The sequence below is a fragment of the Papio anubis genome, chromosome 6 (genome assembly GCF_008728515.1).
Source record: "Papio anubis isolate 15944 chromosome 6, Panubis1.0, whole genome shotgun sequence".
NCBI lineage: Eukaryota > Metazoa > Chordata > Mammalia > Primates > Cercopithecidae > Papio > Papio anubis.
The window spans coordinates 127,290,036-127,312,618 of record NC_044981.1 but is presented as its reverse complement, the minus strand read 5'-3'; the positions used below and the strand labels follow the sequence as shown (position 1 = coordinate 127,312,618).

Here is a 22,583-nt window from a genome sequence, read left to right as displayed (position 1 = left end):
CCAACTACATTTGAAGACTATTTTAAAAGTGTTTAAAATGGTGAAAAACATACCTTAAGAAATGCCCAGGCAATTTTCCGAAAGCCATATTCTTGGTTTTGAACCTCAGAATTATTCTTAATTTCATCCATGCTTAAGAAATCAAGAATCTGCAAATAAATTCACAGAAGACTAGGCTACCTAAAATTTAGTATTTTCTAACAGTATATTATTAAAAATTTAAAAAATCATTTGTATAGTACTTAAAAACATTGACCTTTACAGGGAGTAAAAACATTTTTATCTCATTTCATTCATCTTAAAGTTAACTCATTCAATTAGGGAGCGTCCATTTTCTGACTACTTTATCTTTCATTCATAAATACTAAGATTTATTTCAAATCCAAGGCAAAGTGTTAATCACCTCAAATATAACCTAGGTACAAATACACTAGGCATAGAATTCTTAAGCTTTCATTGTTTTTTATGTGTCAGAGCAGACTTCAAAGGATTGTTTAAAAAACTCACGACTCTATTTCTGGGTCTTTGTCTTGGATCACCTTCCTGAAGTTGAGGTTTTTCTCTTTGGATATATGTTATAATTAGGCTTCTCAAGAGGATTTCTTCCATTCCTCTATCCTGTCTGGACATTAAAGCTCATGGATTTGCAACCAACCTGCCACAGAGATTGTATTCTAGGTACTTATAAGAGGCTATCACTTCAAACTTACTGGTGCTTATTAAAAGCTCAGCTGCGAAAATGAGACCTTTATAGAAAAAATACTGCTTGAGAAACGATACAGACTCCATTCATCTGTGTTTTTTGGATACCTAAATCTTTTTTAAGATATAATACATGCTCAGTGAAAACATAATATAAAAAATATATATATGCAAAGTAAAAACAACTTGTAATCCAGACCCATAGATGGCCACCATGTTAATGGTGGCTAAATCTTTTTCTGTGCATTCCTAAACATATGTATGGAACTACAAATCTAATAATGCTATTTCACAAATTATTTTCATATAACATGTAGTGAGTATCTCTTCATGTCAATACATACACATGAATACCATAATGTTAATGACTGCCTACTATTCTTCCGTCACAAATACCATAAATTTAACAAAAATTATAACTTATTTAACCATATCTCTTACTGATCTAAATTTAGGTTATTTTATCTCCCTAAAATTTTTGCCATTATAAACAATGCTGAAATAAATATCTTGCACACACATCTTCGTGGACTTGTCATTTTTTCCTTAAGATAAATACTTAGGAGTAAAATAATGGTTTTAAAGACTTTTGACAGACATTATCAAGTTGTCCTCAATAGACACTTAAAAAACTGAGATCAAAAAGTAGTTGCATAGGCAATAACATACTATATGAAAACTTAAGAAGCAACCAAAAGTGTTTATAATACAACAATCTATCTGAAAATTATAACAAATGACAAATTTTGAAGTCAAAGAAAAAATTCCTTAAGATAAAAATTATACCCATTTTTCAACAATAACAGCTTTATGTAAATCACACACAACATAATCACAAATGTAAATATGGGAATATTTGTGTCATAAATACAGACAACCTGAAAGTGAAGGATCATAAAAACAAGTAATTCTAAAAAATGAATCTTCAGCACTGGTTATGCCAAGTTACTTGCTATTCCCATGCTAAACTTCTCCATCTAGCTTACACTGGAAGGGGCGCTTTCTCTACTTTCCTTTGCTTATGGAGACAGAACACATGATAGAGAAAAGAAATGTGGTATTCTAGGTTCAAACTATCTCCAAACACATTTTTTTACACTTAAAATTTGAGTAACTTTGGAGAAATCACTTTTACTCCAAACCTTCTCATTTTTAAGAAAATTATGTAATAACTAGTCAGCTCAAAAGCCACCTATTCCATAAAGCTTTCACTGACTTCTCTGACCCACCACTAACCCTTTACATATCAGAAGTTTTACAACATTTTTGGTTATATATGAAATTGCATTAATTAACTGATCTGTGTACATTTATTTATCCAGGTGGTACACATATTCTTAGGGTGTCTGATACGGTTAAATGAGTTTATGCTTTGTGAAATGGGTTAAAAATGGAGAAATACATTCATATAGAGTGGATTCATCACTTCAGTACAGTTAACAGTCACAGGGTTGTTGTAATTATTAAATGATACAAAGTAGGCCAAATAGTACTCAGCAAATATGCTATCACTGTTTATAAAAGGGCGTCTCACTTGTATTTCACAGCATTCTACAAACACTAAATCCTAGAGATTACATTCTCACACTACTTTTTTTTTGCATTATTGGACTACTAAAAATAATAGCTTACATCTGTGCTATTAAATATTAACCATCATTTAATTTGAATTGCTCCATTCAATTCATACCTCAAAGAACAGGATGACTTTAGGACTCTCATCAGAGTCTCGAAGCAAATAGGGAAAATTTTCATTAAATATAATTTGTTCTTCCCACTCTGGAAGTCTTGATTTTAACTGTTTAAAATCATATGGCTGGGTCATAATAGGAAGAATATAATCCACATTCTCTTTTTCATAGTAAGATGAAACAGGCCGTTCACTGTACCAAAAAAGGATACTTCCATTAATGCAATTTTTATAATTTTGAGGTGAGCAAAAAATATATAGTGTATAAGGTGAGGCAACCAGAAACAATGAATTGCCACAATAATACAAAGGGAAAGATTATTTTGATTGTCTATCTAGAAACTTACAAATTTTGTAAGACTTAAAAAAGTAACAGTCCATCTTACATTTGTGTACTATCAATCAGTTTCACGTGATTATTTTATTATAGAAATATAAAGTGAGAAGTATGATTATACCTTTGCCATACAACGCTGGGATAAACTCCTTCAGAATTTTATAAGAGTTTATAATAAAATAGACATTGCCAGGCACAGTGGCTCACGCCTGTAACCCCAGCACTTTGAGAGGTTGAGGCAGGTGGACTGCTTGAGCTAAGGAGTTCGGGACCAGCCTGGGTAACATGGTGAAACCTCGTTTCTACAAAAAATAGAAAAGAAGTTAGCTGGGCATGGTGGCACATGTCTGCAGTCCCAGCTACTTGGGAATCTGAGGTGGGAGGATCACCTGAGCCCAGGGAGGTTGAGGCTGTAGTAAGTTGTGATTGTGCCACTGCACTCCAGCCGGTGAGAGAGAGAGAGAAATCTTGTCTTAAAAAAAAAAAAAAAAAAAAAAAAAGACATAAAATTGATTTTACATTAAAAAAAGGCACAAGACTATAAACCCCTTGAGCTGTCATATTTTCTTTGCATGCCCTAAGGCAAATGAATAAGTGAATGGGTTTTTTTTTGGACAATCTTCCTGTTTCCATTCCCCACTGGCTTTCCAAACAATTTTTTTTTTTTAATTCTAGTATAAACATGTATTTCATTGTACTTTTCATTTGGGATTTCATAGCTAAGCATGCATTAGCTATAGAAGTAATCTTAGAAAAAACATTAAAGATTCATCTACCTTACTTGAGGCCCAGATAACATTACTTTCAAAAGAAAAATATAAGGTTGGACAATTAAAGCATTTACAAATGCAATATAAAATATTTACAATGCAATTTTATGTCATAAATTATGTCTAGTAAGCTGGTAGAAGCTCTCTACCACTTAAAATGAATTATTCCCTTCCACTTAAAAGTAATCACTGAGCCAGGCGTGGTGGCTCATGCCTGTAATCCCAGCACTTTGGGAGGCTGAGGCAGGCAGATTGTCTGAGGTCAGGAGTTCGAGATCAGCCTGGCCAAACCCCGCCTCCACTAAAAATACAAAAATTAGCCAGGTGTGGTGGCGGGCACCTGTAATCCCAGCTACTCAGGAGGCCGAAGCAAGAGAATTGCTTGAACCTGGGAGGCTGAGGTTGCAGTGAGCCAAGATTGCACCACTGCATTCCAGTCTAGGTAACAAAGCAAGACTCCATCCCCTCCCCCCCCCAAAAAAGAAGTAATTACTGAATTCTATGTTCTCCATTTCTTCTACAACATTCTGATCAATGTTAATGATTGATGAACACCTACAACTAGTAGACTATTCTCTAATACAAATCCTAACTCTATTCCCACTGACTTTCAACTACCAATGGCAGAAAAAAGACTTCTACTGCAGACAGTTTCAGTTTCAAGAATTAGCTGTGGAATTAAAAAAAATTACCTATCATCTTTCTTGACATGTTGACCAGTATGCTCATCAACCACATGAATTTTTACCATTGGGTGAGAAATCATAAAATCTGACTTAAGTCTATCAGTTCGGTGAATATAAACTCCCAGGACAAGGTCATCATCAAGCAAACATTTGGGATAGACTGGGCTATCTCGGCTTGTTATTTCATGAACACCATCACCATCAACAACTTCGTTATCATCTGTAACTACACGCATGGAAAAAAAAAATCAATGTTATAATTGGTTGTTCCCACAGTTGTATTTACATACAAGCTAATCTTTAAGATCTATGATGATTTCACTTTAACAAAGGAACTTCAAGAGGAAAGAAAGAAAAAGCCAGATAACAGCAAACCATAGTCTGACAGTAAAATACTACATTTGCTAATGCATTAAAAATAAGGTGAGAAATCCTTGTTTATATTTTTCCTAATAAGTAGGAGAAATACAAAAAGAAAAAAAAAGAGAGTCAAAGTCAGAAAAGTAACTATATCTAGGTATTTTCTAAGTGGAATATACATGACTCAACTAGAATTTCTACCTCTGGGTAGGATGCAGTAGGATGCAGCAGGTAAACACTTTGGGTAACAACTGGAAAGAGCCAAATAAATTACGAATATCTTATTTTAAATTTTAAAGGCATCAGAAAGTACAGAAACAAGGTATACTAGACAGATCAAAATTCCAGAAAGGGAGAATCAGTCAGAGGTCAGCTGATGGACTGGCAGCTGTTTCTGTCTGTGGGGACATTTGCTGATTCAGGGTGTGAGCTGAAGATCAGAGTTTGGCTTAAGCAGAAGGTCACTGCTAGGAGAATGAGAAATCAGCAAAACTTTCATCATTCCACAGGACTAAAATGATAAAACTGGAGATTTGAGAAGCCTCAAACATGGCCAGTTTTTCTCACAAAACTGAATTCTGATGCTATAGAGAAGCTAGAGAGGTAGTGAAATCTCCCAGGCTTGTGGTGCTAGCAGACCAGGATCTGCCAGGGGAAGGGGACCAAAACAAAACAGGCAAAGATGAAGCCCTGGAGGGTGTGGTCAATTTACACTGAGGACCAAGAGCCACTTTTCACCTGGGGTCATCTACCAATTCTGGTCACAGATCTAGGTTGATAATCCAGGTGCGATTTCTGGCAGAAGGTTGCTACTGAGGGACAGAGAAGCCAGCAGAGATTTCGGCATGCATGGCAGCGAGAGTGACATAGAGGATACCTGAAGGATGTCTAACATATAGCCAGTCTCCCGCTCAAAGAATTTGCCAAATTTTGAAGTGGCAAATGGCAAGTGGAAAAGCACTGAAGGGCTAAACTGAAACTCCCATTGTATTTTAGGGCTAAAAAATTATTTAGGGCTATGAATTATTAGAGATAAAGAAGGGCACTGCATAATGATAAAAGTGGTAACTTGATAAGAGATACAAGAAAAATAAAATCAGAGTGGAAATGTTAATACCTCTCTCAACAGCTGACGGAATAAGTAGACCAAAAAAACTAATAAGAAGAACTGAGCACAATTAAACTTGACCTAACTGACATTCAAAGGACACTGCACTCAACATTAGAAACTGCATTCTTTTCAAGTGAGCATGGAATATTTATCAAATCTGACCATAAAATGGTCATTAAAAAATGCCTCAATAAACTCAGAGGATTGAAATCATTCATAATGTTATCTGACAACAATGGAAGACAGAAACCAATAAAAGATAACTAGAAAAGCATCTGCTGCCTGAAACTAAGCAACATACTTCTAAATAATGCATGATCAATTAAAACGAAATTAGAAAATATTTTCTGTTAAATGATAATAAAAAGACACAATATTAACAATTTTGGAGATGCAGGTAAGGTAGTACTTTGATGGAAATTTAGTCTTAAATGCATATAAAAGAAGACTGAAATTTTTCTTATAAAATCCAAATTATAAAGTTAGAAATAAGTAGCAAATAAAACCCGAATAAGTACAAAGGAAAATAATATAGTTACAAGAAAAAACTACTAATACATAAATGTACAATAGAGAAAATCAAAGCCAAAGGTTTTTGAAAAGACTCATAAACTTAAAATCCTAAGACTGATCAAGAATTTGAGAGAAAACAAATTGCCAATCCCATGAATGAAAAAATGGGACAGCCTTTCAGATGCTACAGAAATGAAAATTTGAACATTTGGATCAAAAACTACAGTCTATCAAATAGCTGAGAAAAGCTTAAAAAAAAAGTGAAAAGACTGATAAGAAACTAAATCTTGATCCGTATCAAGACAAGCTAAATTATAAGGCATAAGGACTGAAAAGGAAGCAATAAAACTATCATTATTAACAGATTACATTATTGTATATGTAGAAAAATCAAAACAATATAACAATAAACTCTGTTGGCCACGATGGTTCACACCTGTAATCCCAGTAATCTGGGAGGGTGAGGTGGGCGAATTGCTTGCGTCCAGGAGTTTGAGACTAGCCTGGAATATGTAGTGAGACCTTGTCTCTACAAAAAAATTAGCCGGGAATGGTGGTGCATGCCTGTAGTCCCAGCTACTTGGAAGACTGAAGTGGGAGGATCGCTTGAGCCTGGGAAATGGAGGCTGCCATAAGCTGAGATCACGCCACTGCACTCCAGCCTGAGTGACAGGCGAGACCCTGTCTCAAAAACAAATAAATAAATAAACTCTTGCAATAAGTGAATTTAGCAAATCAATAGATACAATGTTAAAAAAATGTAAACACATTTCTACACATACATACCAGCAACAAATACAAAGCAAAAAAAAATTCTTTTTGGAGACAGAATCTCGCTCTATCGCCCAGGCTGGAGTGCAGTGATGCGATCTCAGCTCACTGCAAGCTCTGCCTCCCAAGTTCACACATTCTCCTGCCTCAGCCTCCCGAGTAGTTGGGATTACAGGTGCCCGCCATCATTCTCGGCTAATTTTCTGTATTTTTAGTAGAGACGGGGTTTCACCGTGTTAGGCAGGATGGTCTTCATCGCCTGACCTCATGATCCGCCCGCCTCAGCCTCCCAAAGTGCTGGGATTACAGGCGTGAGCCACCACGCCCAGCCAAAATCAAAAAATTTTTAAATGCCATTTACAATATCATTAAGAAACATCAACTCCTAGGAATAAATCTAAGGAGAGATTCTGCTGAAATGTATATTACTGGGATATGTTAAATAAGATGCAAATAAATGGAAGTGCATACCAAATTCATAGACTGAGAATCAATACTTTGTAAAAATGTCAAGTCTCTTTAGAGAGCTGTTATACTGTGAATCTCTATAGATTCACCCAGTCTAGATCAAAATCACAGCTTGCAAGACAGGATGGGTATAGGAAGGAAGAGGGAGAATTGAGAAGCTCTTCTAAAATCCATATAGAAATGCAAAGTAAAGAATAGCCTAGGCAATGCAGATGAAGAAGGAAAAAGCTAGAGTACAATACTAAATAGCAAGACCTATTAAAAAGCCACAGTATTTAGACATGGTGGTGTTGGTACAGACTGTCTACTGTAAAAGAATAGAGACTATAAAAACTGATCCACACGTAAACACAGTCATGTTATTTATGAGAAAAGTGACACTGCCACACAGAGGCAAAAAGACACTCTCTTCAGTAAATGGTACTGGGTCAATTATAATATATATCCACACGAGAAAACGTATCTTGATCACTGCTTCCTAACAAACAAAAACCAGTTTCAGATGAACTGCATATATAAATGTGAAAAGTAAAACAGAAACAGTAAAACTTTTAAAATAAAACTTTTAGAGAAACATCTTCAGAACTTGGGAAAGATTTCTTAAATCACAGAGAACACTTACCTTCAAAGGAAAAAACGGATAAACTGGACTATTCAAAAATTTCTGCTTTTCAAAAGACACCAATGAGAGAGAAATAAACTAGAGTAGGAAGACATGTGCAATATATATGCATGTATGTATATATCTGAGAATAATCTCATATTGAAGTATATAAACTATCATTACAAATCAATTAGAAAAAGACAATACTGTTTTTAAAAAAATGCATAACTTGAATATATTTACAAGTGATACAAACTCATCAAAGACAAACAGCTATAAATACACGTGTACTTTAATCTAGATGAATCCAAGAACAAGTACCACATACTCTATATTGAATTATTTTCAAGTATACCCATCAGTTTTAGTTTTTAAGGGCTAAAATTCCTAGAATCAAGTTATTGCTACCAACGTACACAATTTTTCACTTAATTTGTATAACAAACCTGCTTTAGCCTTCTTTTTTGTTTTTTTTGGTTTAGGTTTTGTGTCATCTTGCATGCTGCCTTCTGTGTTTTGTTCCACTGAGCTTATTTCACCATCTTGATGAGAATCTGAAGAAACTGGTCTAACTGAAGATTCCTTCTTTTGTTCACCTTCAACTGTGTCACCAGAGATGGTCAATGTACTACAAATATAATCCAAGTATCAGCCATTACAGATATATTATTATAATAATTATTATTATTCATGATGCAACAGAGTGAACAGTAAATAGGAGCAAAGATAATCCTAAAATCACTACTATTTTTTCTTGAGATGCATATATTTTCCTACACACTAAAATGGTTAGCTGTCAAATAGGTATCATAGGTTGTAACTTCGCAAGGAGTTACATGATTCAACTAAAACTGAGCTCTAAACCCCAGGGGAAAGGAAATTGTATTAATATTTTATGAGCAATTGATCTCTCTTTACATAGGACTTATCGAAGCACGCCCACCCTGCTGCCAAGTAAATGACTGATCAACCAATTTTTAAATTACCTTATTTAAAAGTATAAAATGTATTCTAGGTTTGTTCAGTCTTCAAGAGGCTTCACAAGCACAACTTTTGATTTCTCTTTTTTCTTTTCTTTTTTTTTTTTTTTACGACTAGGTCTCGCTCTGTCACCCAAGTTGGAGTGCGGTGGTACAATCATAGCTCACTGCCGCCTCAACCTCCCAGGCTCCAGCAATCCTCCCACTTCTGCCTCCCAAATAGCTGGGACTACAGGCACATGCCACCATACCTGGCTGATTTTTGTACTTTTTGTAGAGATGGAGTTTCACCATATTGCTCAGGCTGAGACTTCTAGGTAAAAATTAATTCCTTGTATTTTCTAGTGGTTGGTGAGTCACTACATTTTCAGAAGGCTATTACTAAAATTAAAATCTATATCACACGACTAGTAAATGGTAAGAAGTAGCAACCCAGAGGCATACTGAGTTTAAAGAAAAACCAACCTACTAACATTTTAATGTATCAAGTAAAAAAAATCTACATTTAAATAATAAAAAATTAATTTCCAATATGTTTAGTCACCTTTCCAAAAAAATGGGCTGAGGAAAATAAGACTAGAGAAATATTTCAGTGTGGGCTGGACCTAATGACTTACTTCTAACAGACAGAATATGATAAAAGTAATGAATGCCACTTATAAGATTAGGTTCCAAAAAGACTGTGACTTCTGTCTTGCTCTCACTCTCTCAGAGCCCTTGGTCTGGGGAAGCAAGTGGCCATATTATGAGTAGACCACACGGAGGAAGTCCACGTGGCAAGGAACCGGTATACTTGGCCCAAAGCCAGTCAGGACCTGAGGCCTACCAACAGCCACATGAATGAGCTTAGCACTGGATCTTCTAAGGCCTTCTAACAGCTATGTCACTTGATAGATCCTCCCCAAGTCAAGGCTTAAGGTGACTTCAGTCCTGGCTAACATCCTGATTGCAACCTGTGATTGACAGAGACACCCAGCAAAGTCACTCCCAGATTGCTGGCCCATAGAAACTATGAGACAATAAATGCTTGTCATCCTAAAAGCTGCTAAATTATGGGATAATCTCTTTAATGCATCAACAGATAACACATACTATCATGTCCCTGCAGCAACCTGGTTTGCCATATCTTTATTATCACTGGTCACCTAGCTTTTGAAAAGAGGGGAATTATTTTTGGCTGAGGGTTTTAGGGGAAATTGATCCTGAATGCCAAGGAATAGTCACATATAGAATGTTCCCACTTCAAGCTGTTTCTCTAGAGGAGAACTGCAGGGGGGAACAAAGTTAATTATAGCAGTTAAAAAGCATTTTTATCTTATTGTTTTATCCAAGTAGAGAACATATATATATGTATATGTTCATTTAAACTCATACTCTATATACAAGTACATACATATATAAGCATCATATAGAGAAAAAGATTAGAATAACAAATTGCCAATAGCGATTATCTTTGAATAGTTTTTCTACAATGAGCTAATGTTATTTGTGTAAGAAAAAAAAGCTGTATTTACATATCCAAACAGGTATTTGTAACTCAAAAAAGGGGAAGTAATTAGGTTGCTATTACTTTGAAAGCAGATGTAAGTGAGTAGTTCAGGATAGAGACAAGGTTCTGGCTCAGCCTCTTACTAGTTCTGTACTTCAATTTCCTCATCAGCAAGATAGGAAGAATATTACTTTTCCTCATAAGATTGTCATAAGAAATAAATGAGTTAATTCTCGTAAAGCACCTAGTACATAGTAAGGTGTTAGTAAAAGCTAGGTGTTCTTATCTTAGTGGCAATGTCTCCAAATAAAAGCCTAAGAATTTTCTTTGTTAAACCACAGATAATATTCAAACCCTGATAATAATAGAGTGTTTTTCTAAGAGGATATTTTACATTTATCAATGTAAAAATACCTTGTTTCAGCTTTAGAGAAGACTGGAACTTTCTTTTTCTTTTTCCTTTTTTCACTGATTGATTTGTCGTCATGGAATAAAGTATCTGAGGGAAAGTAAGTCAACTGTTCTTTCAGTTTTTTTCTTATTTTCTTCTTAATCTCCTTTGCCATTTCTTCAGTTACATGGCGCTGATATGCTTGCATCAGTTCTTCGTCCTCTTCTAAATCATTCTCTTCTCTTCCCTCATTTGCCTTCTCACTTTTCTGATGATCAATGCCTGGCTGTGGCTTTGTATGCGCTTTCTGGTGTGTAGAATCAACTTCCTTCTCAGGAGTTTCCGGTTTCATGTCTTGTGTAGTCAACTGGGGCACCGTCTTTACCACCTTTTTATTTGGCTTTCCTTGTTTGTCTTCCTCTACACTAACATCATCATTAGGATTTTCAGTTGCTGACTGTGTGTTCCTCGATTTGTTTTTAGCGACTCTCATGGTCTTCTTCAGGTTGTTAGTGTTAGTAGCACTTACATCATCACTTGTAGTTTCTTTAATATGGGGAAGATTGCTTCTAACAGTGTCAGGCTAGGAAAAGAAGACATGATAACAAAGTTTCAGTTATGCATAGATTAGTTATATAAAGAAAAACCTAGTAATTAATGTTTGACAATGTGGAATTATTGGGAGGATTATTTAGTTTTTCACCTGGACACAGTGATACTATTTTAGAGCATTTGAGTACTCTCATAATTTATGCTTCCAGAATTTGATAAGCAATCTCTGAATGTAACTTCAGATGAAATGAGTTAATTGACATAGGAAAAAAGTACTTAAGGACCTTTAAGAAGTGAATTAATTGCTCAAATCTCAAATGCTATTTTCCTCATACATATTTTTCTCATGATATACACTCTAATATAATTAATAGATACCTGAGAAATTGCTAAAAGAGCCATTGAATTGATATTTCAGGCAACCCAATAGGAAATATACATGGGTCATTTATTTTGCTTCATAATTACACTGCAAAACCAAAAGTCTACAGCTCTAAGATCACCCTACACTAAATCTATCACTAGAATGCTGCTAAATATTACATATGAAGTTAAATCCAGTGGCAGACTAAGCATAATCTTGTACCTCTTTCCCCAATTAAAGTTATTTATAATGAGATATATTTTTAATACAAAAAAATAAATAAGGATAAGAGTCAAGTAATATAAGGAGGAGGAGGGCATAAACTAGATAGACCAAAGGATGACCAATCAAGGAGCTGGGATGAACAGCTCTGCTTCCCATCTCCATTTGTGCTGACTTTCACCCATGGATTAAGCATGGCAGCACAGAGAGAAAGGGCAGTATACTTCAGGTAGGTACAATTCCCACAAACTGCAGAGGCAGACCATGTCAAAAACAACCAACAAGGAACAGAACAGACATTCTCAAATATAAAGATGGCTTGACAACGGAAAATTAACAAACACTAAAGGAAGGTAGCACAATGAAGGAAAGTCACCAAATCAAACACAATAAATAAATGAACACCAAAGGAAAATACATATCATAAATAAGAATTTTAAATAAGTATAATTGATATTAATAAAGAAATGCAAAAGCATACTGGACCAAGAAAACCCAACTGCTGATATCAAAATAAAATTCTGAATAATAGAAATAAAAGTTTAACAGATGTGTTGAAAAACAGAATGGACAAAAACCATTGCTGACTGTATGTTCCTCAATTTGTTTTTAGTGATTCTCATGCTTTTCTTCAGGCTGTTAGTGTCAGCAGTACTTACATCATCACTTGTAGTTTCTTTAATATAGTGAGGATTGCTTCTAATAGTGTCAGGCTAAAAAAGAAGACATAATAACAAAGTTTCAGCTCAGCGTAGATTGGTTGTATAAAGAAAAACTCAATAATTTATGTTCAACAATGTGTAATTATTGGGAAGATTATTTAGTTTTTTACATGGACATAGTGATACTATTTTAGAGCACTTGCTGAGTACTCTCATAATTTATGCTTCAGAATTTCATTAATAATCTCTGAATATAACTTCAGATTAACATTTTGGACTAACACTCTGGATTCATTTTGTCGTGCAGAATGTTACACTGTAATGTATGAATGTTACATGTTAACATTTGGTGCTACAAGATGAATCTAAAATCAAAATGAAGAAATGTGCCAGAAATGAATAAACTTAACAATACATACTGGAGTTTGACCTTTGAAACTCCCCATATTTTAAAAGTAGTTAAAAAATATCCAATGTACATAAAAAGGTGATTTTTAAAATGCTGAAAGAACTAGTATCCCAATACATATCTAAAATCTTACCATCTCTAAGACTCTTTTGCTCACCTAAAATATATTTCCAAATTCTATCTGTTTTTTGAGGGCAAATTATGATGCCATAGGCTCCAAAAAAACTTCACCAATCAAACCGAATAAAAATAACATTTCTCTTAAAAAAAAAGTTTATTTTCACATGTTCTGTTTTAGAAGCAATATTTAATTTTAAGCAGTAAAAATAAATAAATAAGGAAAAAAACACACAAAACACACACACACACACACACACAACCCAAAGCTAGGAGAAGTCAAGAAATAACCAAGATCAGAGCAGAAATGAAGGATACAGAGACACAAAAAACCCTTCAAAAAATCAATGAGGCTGGGCATGCTGGCTCACGCCTGTAATCCCAGCAGTTTGGGAGGCTGAGGCAGGTGGATCACATGAGGTCAGGAGTTTGAGATCAGCCTGGCCAACATGGTGAAACCCTATCTCTATCAAAAATACAAAAATTAGCCAGGCATGATGGTGCACACCTGTAATCTCAGCTACTTGGGAGGTTGAGATACAAGAATCACTTAAGAGAAGAATCAAAGAGACACAATAAAAAATGATACAGGGGATATCCCTATTGACCCCACAGAAATGCAGACAACCATCAGAGAATACTACAAACACCTCTATGCAAATAAACTAGAAAATCTAGAAGAAATGGATAAATTGCTGGACACATACACCCTCCCAACACTGAACCAGGAAGAAGTTGAATCCCTGAATAGACTAATATACAAGTTCTGAAACTGAGGCAGTAATAAATAGCCTACAAACAACCAAGCAAAAAAAGCCCAGGACCAGATGGATTTACAGCTGAATTCTACCAGAGGTACAAAACGGAACAGGTACCATTTCTACTGAAACTATTTCAAACAATTGAAAAGAAGGGGCTACTTCCTAACTCATTTTATGAGGACAGCATCATCCTGATACCAAAACCTGGCAGAGACACAACAAAGAAAGAAAAAAACGTTAAGGCCAATATCCCTGATGAACGTCGATGCAAAAATCCTCAATAAAATACTGGGAACCAAATCCAGCAGCACATCAAAAAACTTATCCACCACCATCAGGTCAGCTTCATCCACGGGATGCAAGGCTGGTTCAACACACGCAAATCAATAAACACAATTCATCACGTGAACAGAACTAAAGACAAAAACCATATGATTATCTGAATAGACACAGGAAAAGGCCTTCGATAAAATTCAACATTGCTTCATGTTAAAAATTCTCAATAAACAAGGTACTTACAGGAACATACTTCAAAATAAGAGCCATTTATGACAAATCCACAGCCATACTGCCCAAAGTAATTTATAGATCCTATGCTATTCTTATTAAACTACCATTGACGTTCTTCACAGAATTAGAAAAAACTACTTTAAAATTCATACGGAAACAAAAAAGAGCCTATATAGCCAAGACAATCCTAAACAAAAAGAACAAAGCTGGAGACATCACACCACCTGACTTCAAACTATACTGGAGTAACCAAAACAGCATGGTACAGGTACAAAAACAGACATATAGACCAATGGAACAGAAATAAGACATCAGAAATAAGGCTACACATCAACCATTTTATATTTGACAAACCTGACAAAAACAAGCAATAGGGAAAGGATTCCCTATTTAAAAGTGGTGCTGGGAAAACTGGCTAGCCACATGCAGAACATTGAATCTAGACCCCTGCCTCACACCTTATACAAAAATTAACTCAACATAGATTCAACACTTAAATGTAAAACCCAGAACTATGAAAACCCTAGAAGAAAATCTAGGCAATACGATTCAGGACATAGGCACAGGCAAAGATTTCATAACAAAAAATGTCAACAGCAACTGCAATAAAAGCAAAAATTGACAAATGGGATCTAATAAAAGAGCTTCTGCACAGCAAAAGAAACTATCATCAGAGTGAACAGACAACCTCCAGAATGGGAGAAAATTTTTGTAATCTATCCATTTGACAAAGGTCTAATATCTAGTATCTACAAGGAACTTAAACAAATTTATAACAAAAAACCAAACAACCCCATAAAAAAGTGGGCAAAGGACATGAATACACAATTCTCAAAAGAAGACATTCATGTGGCCAATAAACATGATAAAAAGGTCAACATCATTGATGGTTAGAGAAATACAAATCAAAACCACAATGAGATACCATCTCGCACCAGTCAGAATGGCAATTATTAAAAAGTCAAGAAACAACAGATACTGGTGAAGCTATGGAAAAATAGGAATGCTTTTACACTGTTGGTGGTGTTAGTTCAACCATTGTGGAAGACACTGTGGCGATTCCTCAAAGACCTAGAACCAGAATTACTATTGGATCCAGCAATCCCATTACTAGACATATACCCAAAGGAATATAAATCATTCTATTATAAAGATACACACGTGCATATGTTCACCAAAGCACTATTCACAATAGCAAAGACATGGAATCAACCCAAATGTCCATCGATGACAGACTGGATAAAGAAAATGTGGTACATACACACCAAGGAATACTAATCAGTCATAAAAAGGAAAGAGATCATGAAGGGACATGGATAAAAGGCAGGAACAGAAAACCAAACACTGCATGTTATCACTTCTAAGTGGGAGCTGAACAGTGAGAACATACGGACACAGGGAGAGGAAAACAAACACTGGGGCCTGTCAGGGAATCTGGGGGAGGGAGGGCATCAGGATAAAAAGCTAATGCATGTGTGGCTTAATACCTAGGTGACAGTTTGATCGGTTTGTTACCTATGTAACAAACTTGCAAGTCCTACACATGTATCCCGGAATATAAAATAACATTTTAAAAAATTGCTATTTTTTTCAGAATGTTCTTTTTCTATGACTTCATTCATATCTCAATAACCTTGAATTTCCATTATGTTAAAATGGGGCATATGCAAATTTTTATTTCTACTTTTTCAGTGAGTACCAATAATGTAGCACCAATATATACAAATTGTGAGTATACTCCTGAAGGAAATAATTAGAAAAAGAGCTAATCAAGAATTAGAAAGAGAAGAAAGACTTAGTCTCAAGGAAAAAAATTTAAAATTGAAACTCCAGGCAAGCTAATCGGAAAAGGCTGTTTTTTGTTTATTTACTACTGATCTGTCAGCCTTTGCACTAATAACATTAATTTTATGACTTTATATTATTAATTTGTCTTTTTCTTTAGTTCTGTTTTTTAAATACTGCAGCGAATGAAGTTCCCAGAGTATTTTCAGTAGCATCTCTACCTTTCATAGCATTATACTGGCATTTTCATTACTTTTTAAATAGCCTGTTTTTGTGGTTTTGATTTCCTTTTCCTCTCTAACAGCTTTATGGGATAAATTCCCAAGCAATTTGTAAATCATAAACTTTTGTTAACTTCTAGTCATACTGTACCATTGTTTAAAAAAAAAAAAGTCTCCTTTGTTTCAACAGTTTCATGGATCAAATTGTATTTGAATTTTGAAACATCCCAAATACATTTGTTCACTCATGTTTCTATTATATCTTTGCCCATCTTTTACCTCTTTAAACAATTTGGGTTTTTTTGCTTTGCTTTGTGTGCTATTAAAATCAGCTTTATTAAGATATAGCTTACATCAATAAAATTCACCAATTTTAATTGTATAATTAAATGAATTTTGGCAAATGTATACAGTCATGTGACCACCATCATAATCATGACATTGAACATTTCCATCATTCCACATATCCTGTTACAGAGTCAACGCCTTCCCTCCATGCTCTGTCCCTACTCAGCCACTGATCTGGTATCACAATAGCTTTGCCTTGTCTAGACTTTCACATAAATGAAATTATACCATCTATAGCCTTTTGTGTCTAGTTTCCTTCATTCAGCACAAAGCTTTTAGGATTCATCCATGTTGCTGTATTTATAGCAGTTTATTCCATTTTTGTGGAGTAGTAATCCATTGTACAGTTATATGCCACATTTTGTTTCTTCATACACCAATTAATAGATGTGAATTATTTCCAGTTTTGTGCTAGCATTAGATATGTTTTCACTTCTTTTGGGTAAATATCCAGAAGTGGAATTGCTGTGCTACAAGATAAGCAGATATTTAACTTATTAAACAATTGCCAAACAGCTTCTCACACTGGCTGTACTATTTTGCATTTTTATCAGCAATTTCTAAGAGTTCCAGTTACTTACCATCCTTGCCTGCACTTAATACTGTCAATTTTTGTTTTGTAGCTGTTGTATGAGGTGTGCAACAGTACCTCAGTATTGTTTTAAACTTCATTTTCCTAATTACTATGACAGCAAGACTCTTCACATGTGCCTATTTGCTGTCTATAGCTCTTCTTCAGTTAAGTGTCCAAATCTTTTGCCCTTTTTTGTTAGGCCGTTTGTTTTCCTATCAGTGAGCTGTAGGAGCTCTTAAAATATTCTAGATACAACATTTTATCACAGAGTGCTTTAAAAATATTTTATCCAAACCTACAGCTATAAAACATTTTCATTTCCATAGCAATGCTTTCAATTTTCACAAAGTCCAATTTAGCCTTTTTTTCTTTTATGGTTCGTGTTTTAGTATCCTGAGAAATCTTTGCTTAACCCAAGGTTACAATTATCCTATGTTTCTCTTATAAGTTATACAGTTTTAGCTCATATATATGTCTTTGATCTACTTCCAGTTAATTTTTAAACATGACATGGTCCCAAGTTTATTATATACGAATATCTGATTGTTCCAGGATCATTTGTTGAAAAGATTATCCTTTCCTTTAGTGAATTACCTTGGCAACTTTGTCAAGAGTCAATTGAACATAAATATTTGAATCTATTTCTATATTCTATTCTGCTCTACTGATTTATATGCCTACCTTTATGACAATTCCAGATTGTCTTCATCACTATTGCTTTATAATGAGTTTTGAATCAGAAAGTGTAATTCCAACTTTGTTCTTCTTTTTCAAAATTGTTTTGGCTATTCTAGGTCTGTTGTTTACATTTCCCAATAAATTTCTGATTTTTTGACTACTTGTTCTATTAATTTCTGAGACAGGATACTGACAGATCTAACTGTAATTGCTAATTTGTCTATTTCTCATTTAGATTTTCAAGAAAAAAAAGTCTCCTGGCATATTGATTAGGATTGAATTAAATCAACAGATAACTTGTCAGAGAATGGACATTTGACAATGTTGATTCTTCTGATCCATGAACACGAATATCTATTTATTTAGGTCTTTATTGTCAACACTCTGAGGGGTTCAGTGTACAACTCTTGAACATTTTTGATAAATTTATCCCTGAATGCTACACATTTTTTTTGCTATTATAAATTATTTTAAACTTTAATGTCAAGTGATTCATTACTGGTATAGAAATACAATTGGTTTTTACACATTGACCATATATTCTGCTAACCTCCCTAATACAGATGGTGCCTGAATCATAATGGTTCTATTTATGATGGTTCGACATATGATTTTTTTGACTTTATGATGGTGCATAAACATGCATTCAGTAGAAACCATACTTCCAAGTATCTATACAATTATTCTGTTATTCACTTTTAGTACAGTATTTAATAAATTATGTGAGTTATTCAACACTTTATTACAAAATAGGCTTGGTATTAACTTTGCACAACTGTAGGCTAATGTAAATGTTCTGAGCACACTTAAGGTAGGCTAGGTCAAGTTATGGGGTTTAGTTGGTTAGGTGTATTGAATACATTTTCAACTTACAATACTTTCAGTTTACAAAGGACATAATCCCATCATAAGAACCATCTGTAACTCTAGTAGCACTTTTTTGTAAATTTTTTGAGTTATTAACATAGACAATTACGTAATCAGAGAATACACAGTTTACTTTTTCCTTTACAATCTGTATGCCTTTAAAAATTGCATTACTGCATTCGTCAGGGTCTCCAATACAATTGTGAATACACACAGTAACTGACACATGCTCAAGTTTACAGCAAAAGCATTCAGTTTTGTGCCATTAAGCATGATGCTAGCTGCAGATTTTTTAGATGCCCTTTATTAGGTTGAGGAAGTTACTTTTTTTTTTTTTTAGACTAGTCATATGCAGTACTGAGAGTATGAGTAGAACAAGGAGTTCAATCTATAACTGACTGTCAACAATCCATTGAGATAACTCATTACCTTAGACAAGTCCCATCTACTGTTGGTTTAAGAATGAGTATTAAATGTTGTCAAGTCTTTTTTCTCCATTTATTGAGATGATCACATAGTTTTCTAATTACATTGGACGCTTTTTCTAACACTGAACTGACAGTATATTCCTGACATAAACTCCACCCAGACATGGGGTATTATCCTTTTTATAAGATTGATTTTCTAATATTTTGCTGAAGATGTTTGCCATCTATATTTAAAAGGGATTTTGGTCTGTATTTTTCTTGAAATCTTTGTCTGGTTTTGGCAGCCGTGTAATTATTGCCCACAAAAAGGAGTGGACAAGGATCCCCTCTTATTTTTTAGTCTGGAAGAGTCTGTATAGAACTGGCATTATTTTTTCATCAAATGTCTGGGAAAAGTTACTGATGAAGCCACCTGGGAGTAGTTTCCTTTGACAAAGGATTTTTAACTACAGATTCTGTTTCTTTAAAAAGATATATAATGTTCAAGTTATCTATTTCTTTTTGAGTGAGCTTCAGTAGTTTGTGCCTTTCATGTAATTTATACATTTCATCTAAACTGCTAAATTTATTATCATAAAGTTACTCATAATACTCTTATTATTCTTTTAAGGTCTGTAGCATCTAAAGTGAATACCCTCTTACAATTCTGATATTAGCCATTTGCGTCTTCTTTCCTTGTTTCCTGATCAGCCTGGTTACAGGTAGTACAGAAAACAGTTAACTCATGAGCCTGGGTTGCTAAAAAGCTGCAAATCCCAAGAAGGGCCTATTTTTAGGACCAGTCCTTGAAATGTTGTGCTTGATAAGAGTGTTTCTAAATGCCTGAAGCCTTGGGCCTCACTATAACAGTTTCACCAGAAAGCTTATATCAGCAATGTGATTTATGGTGACCATGTGTTCTTGCTTTGGGGGTTTGGAGTCTGAGCAGCTGAGGTTGGTGACACAGGCACTGAATGCACTGTCTCTACACAAAACCCACACAGCCCTCTACACAACACCATGAACATCAAGGCTTGGGTGAGCTTCCCTGGGTGGCAACACTGCACATTTTGTCACATGTTGTTGGAGGAATTAAGTGAGTCCCTTGCAACTCTACTAGGGGGTGCACCTGAAAGCTTGCATCTGGTTTCTCCTGGGCTGTGTCCCATGCACCTTTTCCCTTTGCTGATTTTAATCTGTATCCTTTTGCTGTAATAAATGGTGCAGGTGTAACAGCTTTTGAGTCCTGTGAGTCTCTCTAGCGAATTATCAAGCCTGGGGGTGGCCATGGAAATCCCCACCACATATGATAATCAATTTTATTCTTCTTTTAAAAAGTTGCATTTGCATTTACTGAGGTTTTCTATTTCACTGATTTATACTCTTCTTATTTCTATCCTGTGTTTATTTTGTCTAATTTGTTCATACTCTTTTAAAGTGAAAGCTTCAGTGATGGATCTCAGACCATTCCTCATTTTTAATATAATGCTACAAGTTTCCTTCTAAGTAATGCCTCAGCAGCATTCCATAAATTTTGATATGCTATAATTTCATTTTTAGTGAGTTCAAAATATGTTATAATTTCTTTTGTGTTTTCTTCTTCAATATATTGATCTAGGGTCTTACTGAATTTCCAAATATTTGGTGACACTGCAGATAACTTTTGGTTAACTATTTCTAATTTGATTCTGTTGTGGCCTAAGAAAACATTTTGTATTATTAAAAACATTTCTTTTATATTTAAAAGTTTTATTTAATTTTTATATATAAAATGAAGCTATGTAGACTTGTATTACGGCCCAGAATGATGTCTGTCTTGGTGAATATTCCACATGCACTAGAAAACAATGAGTATTCTGTGTTTGTTGGATACAATGTTCTCATAAAACTCAATTCAAATTTGTCAACGTTATTGAAATCTACTTTCTTATTGATTTTTTGTCTACTTGTTATATTAATTTCTGAGAGAGGATACTAACATATCTAACTGTAATTATCTATTTCTCATTTCATTTCTATCAGTTTTTGCTTTGTGTATTTTGAAGCTTTGTTATGAGTTTCATACACAGTTATATCTTGATACTGACACCTTTATCATTAAAAAGATTTCTTTTTACCTTTGGCAATATTCTTTATTCTAAAATATACTTTCTCTGATATCAATGTAACAACTCCAGTTTTCTTTTTACTAGTGTTAGCATGGTATATATTTCCATCCTTTAAATATTAACCTACCTATGCCCTTATATTCAAAGCAAGTTTCTTATAATCAACATATAGTTGGTTCTTATTTGCCGATCTGACACTTTCTACTTTTTATTGGGTCTATTTGGACCATCCACATTTAAATTATTCTCGATATTGCTGAGTTTAAATATACCATTCTATTATTTCCTTTCGTTTGTCCTATTTGTTCTTTGTCTCTGTCCTTTTTTTTTTTTTCTTTTTGTTTTTGAGACAGAGTCTTGCTCTGTCACCCAGGCTGGAGTGAAGTGGCATGATCTCAGCTCACTGCAAGCTCCACCTCTCTGGTTCATGCCATTCCCCTGCCTCAGCCTCCCGAGTAGCTGGGACTACAGGCGCCCACCACCATGCCCGGCTAATTTTTTGTACTTTTAGTAGAGACAGGGTTTCACTGTGTTAGCCAGGATGGTCTCAATCTCCTGACCTCATGATCCGCCTGCCTCGGCCTCCCAAAGTGCTGGGATTACAGGCGTGAGCCACCTCGCCTGGCTTTGTCCTCTTTTCCAGCTGTCTTTCTCGATAGTTCTTGGCAATTCCATTGCATCATTATTGGCTTTTCAGCTATCCTTTTAAAACAAATTTATGAAGACTCATATGGTTTGGCACTGTGTCCCCACCCAAATCTCATGTTGAATTGTAATTTCCACGTGTTGAAGGAGGGGCGTGGTGGGAGATGAATCACGGAGACAGACATCCCCTTGCTGTTCTCGTGATGGAGTTCTTGCAAGATTTGATTGTTTGAAAGTGTGTAGCACGTCCTCCTTTGCACTCTCTCTCTCTCTCTCTCACCCCTGCTCTGGCCATGTGAAGTCCATGCCTGCTTCCCCTTCACCTTTCACCATGAATATAAATTTCCTGAGGTCTCCCCAGCTATGACTCCTGTATAGCCAGTTGAACTGTGAGTCAGTTAAACCTATTTTCTCATAAATTACCCAGTCTCCACTCTGTTGCCCAGGATGGAGTGCAGCGGTGTGACCTTGGCTCACTGTA

The 22,583-nt window shown here is 35.0% G+C and overlaps 1 protein-coding gene across 23 annotated transcripts in view; it reads right to left on the bottom strand.

The window, feature by feature from the left end:
- AHI1 (Abelson helper integration site 1) overlaps nt 1-22,583 on the bottom strand; it is a 216,920-nt gene that overhangs the window by 174,558 nt on the left and 19,779 nt on the right. For 21 of the 23 annotated variants that reach the window (XR_002521763.2, XR_002521761.2, XR_002521765.2 and 18 more), the window contains 6 exons: nt 12,670-12,723; nt 10,896-11,455; nt 8,459-8,640; nt 4,192-4,411; nt 2,393-2,585; nt 54-149 (listed from right to left, as the gene is read on the bottom strand). Coding sequence is in view for 19 of the 23 variants with exons in the window: in XM_009206039.4 (XP_009204303.2) it covers nt 54-149; nt 2,393-2,585; nt 4,192-4,411; nt 8,459-8,640; nt 10,896-11,455; nt 12,670-12,723 (1,305 nt within the window). In the remaining 4 variants the exon portion in view is untranslated. Of the gene's footprint in view, nt 1-53; nt 150-2,392; nt 2,586-4,191; nt 4,412-8,458; nt 8,641-10,895; nt 11,456-12,669; nt 12,724-17,051; nt 21,080-22,583 lie in introns of those variants that run through there. The other 2 variants (XM_021937825.2, XM_021937821.2) reach the window with 2 other exon arrangements.